We start from the raw sequence: 12374 nt of genomic DNA, 5'->3' as shown, positions 1-12374 counted from the left end.
AGTTTAAGCTGCAAATATGCATAGAACAATGATTCACTTGATTATCAAATGCAGGTTCTTAATGCTACAAAAATTGAGTATTGCGAATGTTGTATGAAAATATTGTACATCAACATGCTTCTTATGTTCAATAATTTCCCTAAATGTACCCCCAATCTCCCCTTTCCTAGAGTAGTCATTCCCCATATTTCCTCCTCCCCCCTTCCCTAGAGTAGTCACTCCCCAAATGTACCTCCAAGCCTCCCCTCCGCTAGAGTATGTCCATTTGTTTGTTTCTTTTACCTTGTTTCTGTGGCTAGAAACAGCTTTAGTTACTCCCAGTGTCATCATCACCAGGCTTTTGAAATTCTTGCAGGGGCAGTTGCTGGGAGCTCACTTCCTAGTGATGTTTGCACACCCCCAGAACTACATCTCTTAAGAGCACAGTGTGTAGACAGGCTCTTGGGAGTCAAGGCAGCACCCTGATATAAAAGAAAAACAATTGTGGAGTGGGACAGAGAGGGGTGGGGGATAGGTCTGCAGTTCAGCAAGCAGGGCAGAAACAGTGCCTGGGAATTTCAATGCAGAAAAGGCACTGCATTGTCAGCTCAAACAGTAATTTAGGAGTTTAATGGATTTCAGGCAGATTAACAAGTATTTTCTGTACCCACAATGTTTTAAAAAGAATAGGGTAATGAGCATGTATTAGAAAGATGTACTGAATAGGTTTTTCTTCATTTTGCACTGGCATACACATTGATATGTGAAGCTTCTCTGTCCTTTTTGAGGTCTGATTGTTACACATTGCTGCACTATAAACACAGGTTTATTAGAACACTACCGTCCACTAAAAAATATCCACATTTCATTCACGATAGTACACTTTAACAAAATTGACCGTTCAGTTTGCATAGAATGTTTCCCATAGTTTAGTGAACATGGTGGAAATTCACTTCCCAAAAAATACTCAATCGCATGCAGGAAAACAAAATAGTATATTTGCTTGTACACATTGGATAATGGAAGTCAGCAAAGCTTTACCTCATTCACTCAGCTAAGGGAAAACTCCCTCGCAAAGCGAGCAGTCTATTTACTTTTAGTAAATCAACCCCCTACAAGGACTCCCTGATCTTTCTTCTTTACTCCCAAGTGAATGCTGCATGCATATTCTAGAACCAAATGCAAACAATTTTATTATTTCATTAAATTATATTAAATTAATATACTTGCCCAATAGTAGTGTGTGTTCCAATTTCACAAAGAAGTTAAAAAGTAATGGTTCCAAGACTAAACTTTGGGGTACACCATGTACAACCACAGACATTAAAAAGCATGAAACGTTGATCACATCTCTGAAGATTTCAAACTGGATTTCTATAAATTTACATGTTCAATTTTCTGAGCTAACACAGCTTAAATGACACAGTAGGTATGTCTGAAAACCTGTGTCAAATGCTTTAGCAAAGCCAAGATTTACTGCAAAACCACACATCTCCTTAAATTTCTATTTACTTCCTCATAAAAGGAAAGTAGGCTTGCTTGACAACATCTGTCATTCAAAAATCCCTGGCTATGACTTATGTATAAATTATTTATAAAATAGTCTTGTGGTGTCTTACAAAACCCTCAAATTATTTTCTTACAGATGAATAGATGATACCAAATGTATTTTCTGCCAAATCCTTGGGGCCATGCCAACTATTAAAAATCTCATTGAATTAGGAACAATCACTTAGAAATAACTGCATTCTGTGTGCTCATGGATGTAACTGACTGGACCAGGTGCTTTAGTCACATTTAATTTAATTGATTTTATATCATATCATTGCTGTATATCCACGCTGTTGTGTTCAATTGCATAATCCCCCTACCTGTATGCACAAACCAGCACAACACAGCATAACAAATATTAATGTAAGAGTGGTTAATCTTTGAGGGTCCCTTCACATCATTGCCGCACGTTAACTGCACGGTTCTGTGCGATTAAGGCATGGTACCAAGCAACGAACCTACCATATGTTACAGTGCAGGAAGATATGAAAAAGTAAATACACCACATGGGTGTAATTGTTGTCTTTTTTACAACATATTTGGACAGGCTAACATTAGATCTTCACTCAAGAAGTGCATACAGATAAAGGTTATACACCCTAATTTTCACAAGGAAAAGTTGCCTTTCAACAATTTATGCAAGGAAAATATCAAAGGATGTAATGGTGTATTGTAGAAAAAGTAAGCACACCCTTGGCCTCAGAAGCCAGTATTGCCCCTTTAGCAGAAATTACTTCCAAGAGGCGTTTGCATAACTGCATACAAGTCTCTGTTGTCAACTCTATGAAATTTTGGCAAAATACTTTCATTTGCAAGATGTTTGTTGGTTTCCTTGCCTTAAAGTGACATTAAAGTCAAAGAATGTTTTCCCTTCCCCCCATTTTAATGTAAGCACTTACCTTAAATGATGTCCCTTAATCCGATCTTCTTTCCTGATGTTTTCATCTGTCCCTCCTGCGGTGCGGCGGCTCTCCGATCCATCGCTGACTCCTCTGTCCCTGCAGGCACTTCCGATCCAGCGGGGTCTACATGCGGGTGCACGCGTCCATAGACTTACCTTGCGTCTCTGCTTGTCTCCTAGCCGAGAATCCGAACTGCGCATACACCCGCCCCAAGATGCTTTGCGGCCGATCGATCAGTTTCAGATTATCCGGCGGGAGCTCGCAGCGATAACACGGTAAGTGTAAACCTCTGTTAAAGCGTGTTTTTAAAAAAACCGTTTTGGCTATATCTACTGCTTGTTAGCAGTAGATATAGGAAAAAAAACCGGAGGGTTTAGAACCCCTTTAACTGCCCGCTTTAAATTCCCCCACAACATTAAATGGGATTCAAATCAAGGTTTTGACTAGGCCCAACTATATCCTACCATTCTTTCTTTTTCTGCCACTCCTTGGTGTATTTGTTAGTGTTCTTCAAATCAATAGCTTGTTAAAAGACCCACTTCTGGATTAGCTTCAACTTTTGGACTTTTATTTATTGTAGAATTCATAGTTAATATATTAACTGCAAACTGCCCAGGCAACCTCAAACTATAACATTCCTACTGCCATACTTCACGTGTGGTATAAGTTTCTTTTAAAATGCTGTCTTCAGTTTGTGTCAAACATGTCTACTGCTGCTATGGCCAAACAACTATCTTTGATTCATTAGTCTACAGCCTATTGTTCCAGAAGGCCTGATATTTGCCTATATGTTCAGTGGAAAACTGCAGTCTTGCTCTTAAGTTCCTTTTATACTGCAAAGGCACTTCCTATGCAGGTTAAATTAGTGTAATCTCTTTCTCATTGTAGATGGGTGCACTTTGACACTAACTGTTGCCTGCAGATCCTGCAAATCAATTTTGTGATTCTTGCAGACTTCTTTTAGCATCAAATGGTCATCTCTTGGGCTGAATATGCTGGGGTGACCAGTCCTGGCCAAATCAGCAGTTGATTTAAATCTATGACACTTTTTATTTCACTTACAAAGGAATGATTGATTTTAAATAGTTTGGTGATCTTTTTAAATACCTTGCCAGATTAATAAGCATCCACAGCCTTCTTTCTGAGGGTCTTAGAGAGCTCTTTTGACCTTGGCATGATGACACCACACATGCCAACAGCAAAGGTAACAGCAGACTTCAGATTTCTGAGTACTAAATAAGACAAGTTCTACCTGTATACTCCCTAAGCAGGTTCTCATCATTGACATCAAATCTGTAACACCTCATTCTAATTTCATGAATGCAGGGTTGTACTTACTTTTCCACGTGACAACTGTGCATTTTCATTGATTTAAATTGAGAGAATGAATACGAATGAGAATGAATACACCAAGTCAATTTTATGCTTCATTTATTCAAGTGTGTCACCTTTATCTGTATCTTTGAATGACAATATATATCGTAAAATAGTCAACAATTTCCATGAGGTGTACCTACCATTCAAAATACTTTAATTAGGTCTATGAAAATATCAGAGGATTTTGGTAGTCAGTTTCTGAAAATCAAAATTATTTTAAACATGAGTTTCCACGCAATGGCTTATTTAGACTTCATATTTTGACAGACAAAACATACACATTGTGAGAATGAAAATAATTTTGCATTAAAATATTTTTCATTCAGATATGTTTTTATCCGAGAAATGTCAGGTGAAGCAGTTGATAATGTAACTCTCTAGTAAAGGTAAACTACCGCAAATAAAACACATAGCACAGAAAAATAAAATAAAATTGTAGAATATGATCTCATTGTCAACAAATAATTTTTTACATTTACATTATTATGTGAAATTCTGTAAGTGGAGTTTACTGCAACACTGTCTTATATAAACATGTCTTCTCATAACCTAATTGTGTCTGAATAGTTCATAAAAAATGAGACATCACATCAAAGACTATTAATTATGTATTGCCTTTAGCTGTTATGCATGAGAAAGAATACCCTTAAATAAATATTCACATAACAGCTTTAATTTATTCATTCACCTTGTTTATAGTGTGGACCTCCTTTATGTATCCTCATTAACCTCTTCCCACATCCATCAGAAACACAATTGCAACATGCATGTAGTGTTAAGAGTCAAGATCAATGTGTGGTCGTAGTACACAAGTATGAAGTGACCAGAATCACTAAGAGATTAATCATCGCCTTTTATTTATTTCCGTTTTTTTTCTATTCCAGAGTTTACGGCAATTTAAAACAATGTGTTTTGTACAACAAAGTATATCCAAAGACAAAATATTTTTTTATTTCTTGGGTTGAGAAGAATAAAGATCTTTCATGTATATTTTTGTCTGTGCACCATTAGGGAGATTTCCCTTAGCTTTGAGCCCAGTAGACACAAAAGGAAGTGAGATTAAATCTCCCCTCTTAGGCAGTTGCCACCAGAACAAATGTCCTCATTGGACCAATTTTCCTCTATTACTTCTCCAATGACCACTCAAAATTGTCCGTTTTATCTTATTCCCATCTAATACTAACAAGCAATAAAAACCCAAAAAAGGCTCTAACACTTCTTTACTAAATCCAAAATTTAAAAAAAAGAAATTGACTTTAGATATTTCAATAAGCTTTCATTTAAATGTGCTGAACATAAGGAGTTAACCCATACTTTAAATTATATCTAAAGGCTAGTATAGGTCTAAGCAGGTCTCAAATTATGTGTAATGCAAGTAAATAAAAAAAAGAGCAACTTATTTTACCTCCCTTTTGCAGTCAAATCTTCCCTCATATGTGTCTCAGAAGCTATATTCCCAGGCACTGTGGCGGTTCCAGCAGCACTGAACAATCACTTTTGCCAACCCAGAAAGCAGTGGATGTAAGGAATGGGATCAGTAGATCGAGGTTCCACCTGGAGCGCAGCGTCTATTCTAACAGGACGTGATGCGCTGGCGTCATTCGACTCCGCCCCCCTAGCTGTTCGAATCCTTATAAGCCGGGAAGGAGCTGAACACGGCGTTCCACTAATGGAGTGTGCGTCCTGACAGCTCCATTACACTCCAAGGCTACTGCTTCTGGACAGGGGAACTTCTCACCTCACCTCACGACCGGGCTCCGACACTACAAGCACCACCCTACGATTCAACCAAACCGCAAGTATCTTGTGACACTGTCTCCAGCTGAGGAGACCAGTGCTATACAATCCTATGGACTGCTCAATGCCTGATTACTGTGGGATGCTCGGGATCTCGCTTCTGATAGATGCATGTGTGAACTACTGATTACTGGATAACCATTGTGGACATTTGTATCTGAGAACTGCTGATTACTTACCTTTTTGTTGATACAAAGCTCCTCTCTGACACCCACCTCACCATTTGCCCCCTGGACCCTGTTCCCTCAAAACTACTTCGGTCACCCTCCTACTCTATCCTACACTCTCTTACTCACATTTTCAATCTTTCACTCTCTACTGGAATCTTTCCTACCCCTCTTAAACATGCACTAGTCACCCCAATACCCAAAAAACCTTCACTGGACCCTGCCAACCTCAAAAATTTCAGACCTATCTCCTTACTCCCATTCACCTCTAAACTACTAGAACACCTTATCTACAACCGCCTGAGTTGCCACCTCGCTAATAACAACTTTTTGGACCCCTTTCAGTCCGGCTTTCGCCCTCAACACTCCACTGAAACAGCCCTCCTAAAACTCACCAATGACCTAATAACAGCTAAAAACAATGGCCACTATTCCTTACTCTTGCTATTAGACCTCTCTGCTGCTTTTGACACTGTTGACCACCCTGGCTGCTCCTCAAAAAACTCCACTCGCTTGGCCTACAAGACTCTGCTCTCTCGTGGTTCTCCTCCTACTTATCTATGCGCTCCTTTAGTGTCACCTACAATTCTAACTCCTCCCCGCTTCTTCCTCTTTCTGTAGGGGTCCCCCAAGGCTCTGTCCTTGGACCCCTTCTCTTCTCTATCTACACCTCCTCCCTTGGTCAACTAATAACCTCACATGGCTTCCAATACCATCTCTATGCCAATGACACTCAAATTTATCTTTCCACTCCACAACTCTCCCCCTCTGTGTCCTCTTGTGTCACTAATCTACTAACTGACATATCCGTCTGGATGTCACAACATTTTTTAAAGCTCAATCTTTCAAAAACTGAGCTCTTGATATTTCCTCGTACCCGTGCACCTTCCCCCAACATTTCAGTTGAGATTGATAACACAACTATCCACCCGTCCTCCAATGCCAGGGTCCTAGGTGTCATCCTTGACTCGGACCTCACCTTTCTTCCCCACATCCAATCACTATCCAAATCCTGCCGCCTTCACCTTCGTAACATCTCCAAAATACGCCCCTTCCTCACCAAGGAAACCTCATCCACTCCCTTGTTATCTATTTCTGTAAAGCGCTGCGCAAACTGTTGGCGCTATATAAATACTATGTAATAATAATAATACCTGCATAACCCTTGTGGCATACTCATCTGTGTTTTGCTGATTACTTACCCCACGTGTTACCTGCATGAACTTTCACTACTAAGCGCTATATGAACTGCTTCATACGTAAATTCCTTAACATATCCGCCTGACTTACTCACCGGGAACCAACTCTCATCCTCAAAGGTCTGCTGCTCCCTGCTATTCCACCTCGGGCCTCCAGAGGATGTTAAGCTAGCTTACTCAGTTCCCCCACTTATTAGTTATAAGGTGTATGATGTTAGTAATTCCTAACTCTCCGTAATTGAGTCTGAGAGAGCCGCCAGGAATTCAGAAGGAATAACCCAAAAAAAACACCACAAGATTCAGAGAACCGTGTGTATCCCCTTTAATGTTACATAACTCCGCAGTTGAGATCCTGATAAACGAGTTAGGAGCATTACAGTGGACAGGACACGGTGTGGCCAGTTGCAAACTGGCAAGCTACAGGCTTGTGAATCAGCAGTCATAATGATGATAGCCTTGCCCACTGCAATGTCTTCTGATCCCAATGTAGTCCAAGCAGGCACAGCCTACTGTACATGCCCACAGTGCTGCTTTGAATTCTGTAAAAGTGCAGCATATTTGTCCTCCAATCATGGGTTGCTGCATTAGGTGGAATTCACTTGCAGGATCAAACAGTATTTGTGGGACTAAGAAAACTGTAAGTGTGGATGCACTTACAATTAAGTGTTGCAGCACTTATTTTTTTGTAAATGGAAAGGTATAGTTCTACATTAAAGCTGAACTCCAGGCACGAAAAAAATAATTTAAATATATACCTCAGTCACACAATATATACAAGTGTCCTGTGGATAACACTGTATACTATATTCTGGAGAGTACCACAAGCACGAACCAGTGTGTAAGGGTCACATTAAAGTCCAGCCCCATGTCTTTACCAAGGCAGGAGCCAGGAACAGCCTTTAAGGCAGGGAAGCTGAAGATCAACCAATCCAGAAAACTACAAAATAAGCTCTCATGGATTGCTCTGGCGCTCTCTTGTTGTTTCATTGTCTGGATCTTTGTTCTAGGAGCCAAGATGAAGATGGCAAACAAGCCCGCATTATTCAGAAAGCAAACTCAAGTAAGAAATAGAAACATCACAGATCAAATACTAAACTGCCACAATGGACAAAAAAAAAAATGTTTTGCTCAGATATTGTTTGGCTGTTTGGCTAAAGGAGGAAGATTTCAATCAGAGAGAGATGGCCACATGTAAAAGAAGGGGACCTCTACAAGCCAAGTGGAAGCAGATGATTCATATCACTAATTTGGGTCACTAAGGGCAAAATATATCAGATCAATGTTATTGACTACAAGGTGACTCTGAACCTAAGCTAGCTTGGTCACACCATAAAATTCAGTGGCATACAGTGAATTTTTTTATGTACGGCATAAAGATACAAATAATTTCTTATCGCCATCTGTTCAACAGTTTATTCTGTTTAGAAGTGAAAGATGTGTGCACATGCATATGTATACTCTGTAAATTTTAAAGTTAATTTCAAACCCACAACTTATATTTAATTTAAATATTTGCATACATTAAAGAGTAAATTTTTGCCTACGAAACACCTGGACGATTAGTTGTCCCAGCATTTAATGCAAATCATGACATGATCCACAGAAAATGTTAGAACTACAAAGCTTATATATGTCCATGTTTGAGATCAATCAGTACCTTTCATAGGCAAACACAAATAAAGGCACATGGCGACATATAGCCATGGCAATTAATAACTGTACAAAACTGCTGGGAAGGCAAGAGCTGTTTATAGTAAATGTATTGGACTGATTCAGAGACGTAAATAGAACCTTCAGGGCCCCGGTGCAAGAAACTATGAAGGCCCCGCCCCCAACCACCATGGCACTGTGTGGTTAACAGGAAGGCTGCTGAGGTCCTGAGCAAGTGCGGGACCTCAGGCAGCCGCTTCAGTTGAAAAATTTTAGTGCCGGTGTTCTGTCGAGAACGCTGACCCAGTATCTGCGCGTACGTAGGCGGGATTATCGAGGAAACAGCCATTTCTTTACAAAGTATTTTGTTTAAATCGTTAATTGTGACCGGTAATAATATGCAGCCCATGGCAGTGAATAATGGATGGAATATTATTAACGGTCACAATTAATGATTTTTAGTTTTTCTAAAATAATACAGACTAATGATTTCAGGACAGTGGTGGAGCGCCAGAGCCAGGTCCCAGCTGCAACCGCTGCAACCCTGGTAGTTCTCATGAAAATGCCAAGTATCTGCACTGGTACTCAAAAAGTATCTGTGCATCCCTAGTATGCAGCATTTTTATTTCTATAGTTATCCAAAAAAAATGTCTACAAGAAAACCTTCTACTAGTACTGTAGCATAGTTGCAGTCCTATAAGCAGAACTCTACCCCCCTTCCCCACCAAAAAAAAAAGCACTCAGGCAGGCTTTTTATTGCAAAAAGACATACTATGTGCTCTGTCAACAATCTGCCTAACTGTAGACTGAAATAGGCCCAAGTCTTTAGAAATTCTTTTCTAATGCTTGAAAGTTTAATTATTTTTGCCATTTATAAGGTATTGACACTTTTTTTTACAAGAAATATAGCTCTGTCCACTTGAGCCCCAAGGAAACCTTGCAGCTTGATGCGACTATCATGAACACATCTATGCGCATACAGTCAGGCCATCTTTGTGTGAAAGTATATTAAGCTGTCAGTATGTTATCTGAAGGACCTTAATTATTCAAACATTTGTACAACAGCACAAAGGTTATTGCAAGCATGTAAGATTTTGTTTTTAATGCACAAATCCAGAAAATTCCAAAAGGTTCACAAAACTCTTTTCAAAACTTAACATTTGAACAGATTCTACACCACTGTCCCATTTTTATTCCCTCAGGAAAATTAATTCTGACAGATGTTACACAAATACCAATTTGCAAAGAGCAACCAATAAACCTTTTCATTTCTAAATCTTGCAATGCACAAGTACATCTGTGTACTGCATTATTTCAGTTGGGAATATAGGGATAGTTTGTTGAAAGTTAAACTCCAGGGAGCAATACTTAACACAATTTAATCCAGTTACGTATTTATTAAAATATTAATGGCATGTATTTTTACATCAAACTTGTATATGTACCCGAATATGCCTTAATATTAGCATTCTGTAATCTTCTGAACACCAAGACGTTGTTGTTGTTGCTCCCTCTCCCCCCTGCATGGCCTAAACAATTTAAAAATATTCAACTTTATATTCTAAATTAGTAGAAATTTGACTTTTTACAGGCATTCAAGGCTCCGAGCATTACCAGAAGCCAGGAGCATAAAGTGAGGCACCACGCGTAACATCTCACATTTTTCACTGTCACTTTATGGAACTACATTTTCCATGATTTCATGGGAATGAAGTTATGACTGTGTGTGGATTTTTGGGCAGTGACAGCCGCACACGTCTGTCATTGCCCTGTGAATAGGACAAGATCAGGTGCTTTGCGGATCAAACCTACCCACTGAAGGCAGAACAATGTAAAGATGTCAGCACTGCCTTCACAGAACTATAAGGAGGAGGAAACGCAACTGGTAGTACCACAGGGAGAGCAATGGCAGATGGTCGTGCAAATTTTATATAATATAAGAATCCCGGTGAAGCTGAACATTCTGACAATATCTGACAAGGCTGTGGCTTTCAATCAATATTTTATTTTTTTTGTCTGGAGTTTGGCTTTAATTACAGAGGAGAAAACTAAGGTTGTCAGTATAACCATTGTCTATTAATTTCCAAATATTTTGGGAGATGAGACAGTTACCACAGTCTTGGGATAAGGTCCTCTAGCATCCAAAGTACTAGAGCCCCCTCTCCCCCTTCCATTTTGCCCAGTTTCCAACACATTTATTTTCCTATACCCTGTCTTCCCCACTATGATACCCTCTTATATTGCCACTGTTAAGACGTGAACATGTCCCCCAAATTGTACTTTTCTGAGGGGTGGGAAGTGCAATCAGATATCAGATTGGGGGCAGGCTTCCACAGACACAGCATTCCTAATACAGGCAGGAGCAGGCACAGAGAGAAGGCAATTATAATTCTTGTATCATCTCCCAACACAGCTGACAACCATCCATAATCCAGAGTTCCAGGTCTTAAAAAAAGGTCTTGTAATGCTTGGACTGGCTATAGAGGGCTCAGTGAAAACAGGAGATGTCCTTAATTTCTAGCATTACTTGCAATTATCAGGCCCTTTCTTTACTGTAACAGGTCAGGTAGCTGGAGGCATTTACTATTGCTGAGGGATACATTCCAATTTAGAGCAGCAAAATGGGCACATAGCAATCAGAACAAGTCAAGTAAATGCTGAATTTATAAATGTATTTATAGCATGCAGTGCAGCACTACACAGCATGGACATTCAACTGGTTGCAGACTGAAACTTCTGTACTATTTGGTGGCTTGTCCTTTTACACCACTGCACAATAGCAGCATAAGGACAGCAAGCGGTTGATGACTACGAGCTATAAACATCCATAGGTTGCAAGTACCTCTACCACCAACTAATCAGCCTGTCCCTGGATGAATTAAATGTATACCAACTGTGTATTAGTCTGTTTGAAATTGAGCTTTAAGGGCTTGTTTACACTGTTCAGCTACATTTTTCTGCACACCACTGCACATGTATCATGTAACCAGGGCACATAGAAACACATAGAGGGGAATCTATCAAAACTGAAGCAAACAGAATCTGGAGCAGTTACCCATGGTAACCCATCAGCATCTCAGTTTGCCCAGGTAAGATTTGAAATGAGAGACAGAAGCTGGTTGGCTGCAGTGCAAATCTCCTCAAGATTTTGTCTGCTCCAGTTTGGATCAATTCCCCCCATTAATTTTTATATGCCTTGTTCATGCCATAGTTGTTCGGTGGTGAGTAGAGAAACACAGACATGGTGTGAACAAGCCCCCTTTCTTATTATTTATGAATAAAATACATACATATTTCTTACCTGAATTCACTAGTTTCTGCTCCATGATACCACATCCTAGAACTTCCATCCATTCCCCCTGAAACTTGATCTCCATCTCGAAAGATGGGTGGGTAAATGGGAAGTAGCAGTCTACCCATCTAATCTCCAGTCCTGAGGATGAATATAAAATACATCAATTGATAGCTTTTCTCCAACATTGGATATCTAAGAAAACAAACAGCATAAATGTTTAATCACATTTTCCTAGCTGATAATTCTTGATACATAAAAAATGCCCCAGTCTACTGTAATCAGAAAAACATTTTATGAAATTCAGACAGTCTGTGAAAGCAAATCAATCATGTGTCAGATTTTTGCTGCTATCTGGCAGGGAGGAAAATAAGGAAAGATCACGAAGATAGCAGGAAGTTCTGTCATTCTCAGTAAATGGGAACGACTGGTAACCACTAAGAGTATTCTTTTTAATAGA

General features: G+C 39.5%; 1 protein-coding gene across 1 annotated transcript in view; it reads right to left on the bottom strand.

The window, feature by feature from the left end:
- Positions 1-12055, bottom strand: part of LOC108791919 (phenylalanine--tRNA ligase, mitochondrial-like) — a gene marked incomplete at its 5' end in the record, with an annotated part of 175733 nt that extends 163678 nt beyond the window's left edge. The window contains one exon of the mRNA XM_018562553.1: positions 11924-12055. Within this exon, the coding sequence (XP_018418055.1) occupies positions 11924-12055 (132 nt within the window). The remainder of the gene's footprint in view (positions 1-11923) is intronic.
- Positions 12056-12374: the final 319 nt, after the last annotated feature.

The sequence above is a fragment of the Nanorana parkeri genome, unplaced genomic scaffold (genome assembly GCF_000935625.1).
Source record: "Nanorana parkeri isolate BGI_ZX_2015 unplaced genomic scaffold, ASM93562v1 scaffold584, whole genome shotgun sequence".
Classification (NCBI taxonomy): domain Eukaryota; kingdom Metazoa; phylum Chordata; class Amphibia; order Anura; family Dicroglossidae; genus Nanorana; species Nanorana parkeri.
The sequence above is the reverse complement of the archived record's forward strand: the minus strand, read 5'-3'. Positions and strand labels throughout refer to the sequence as shown.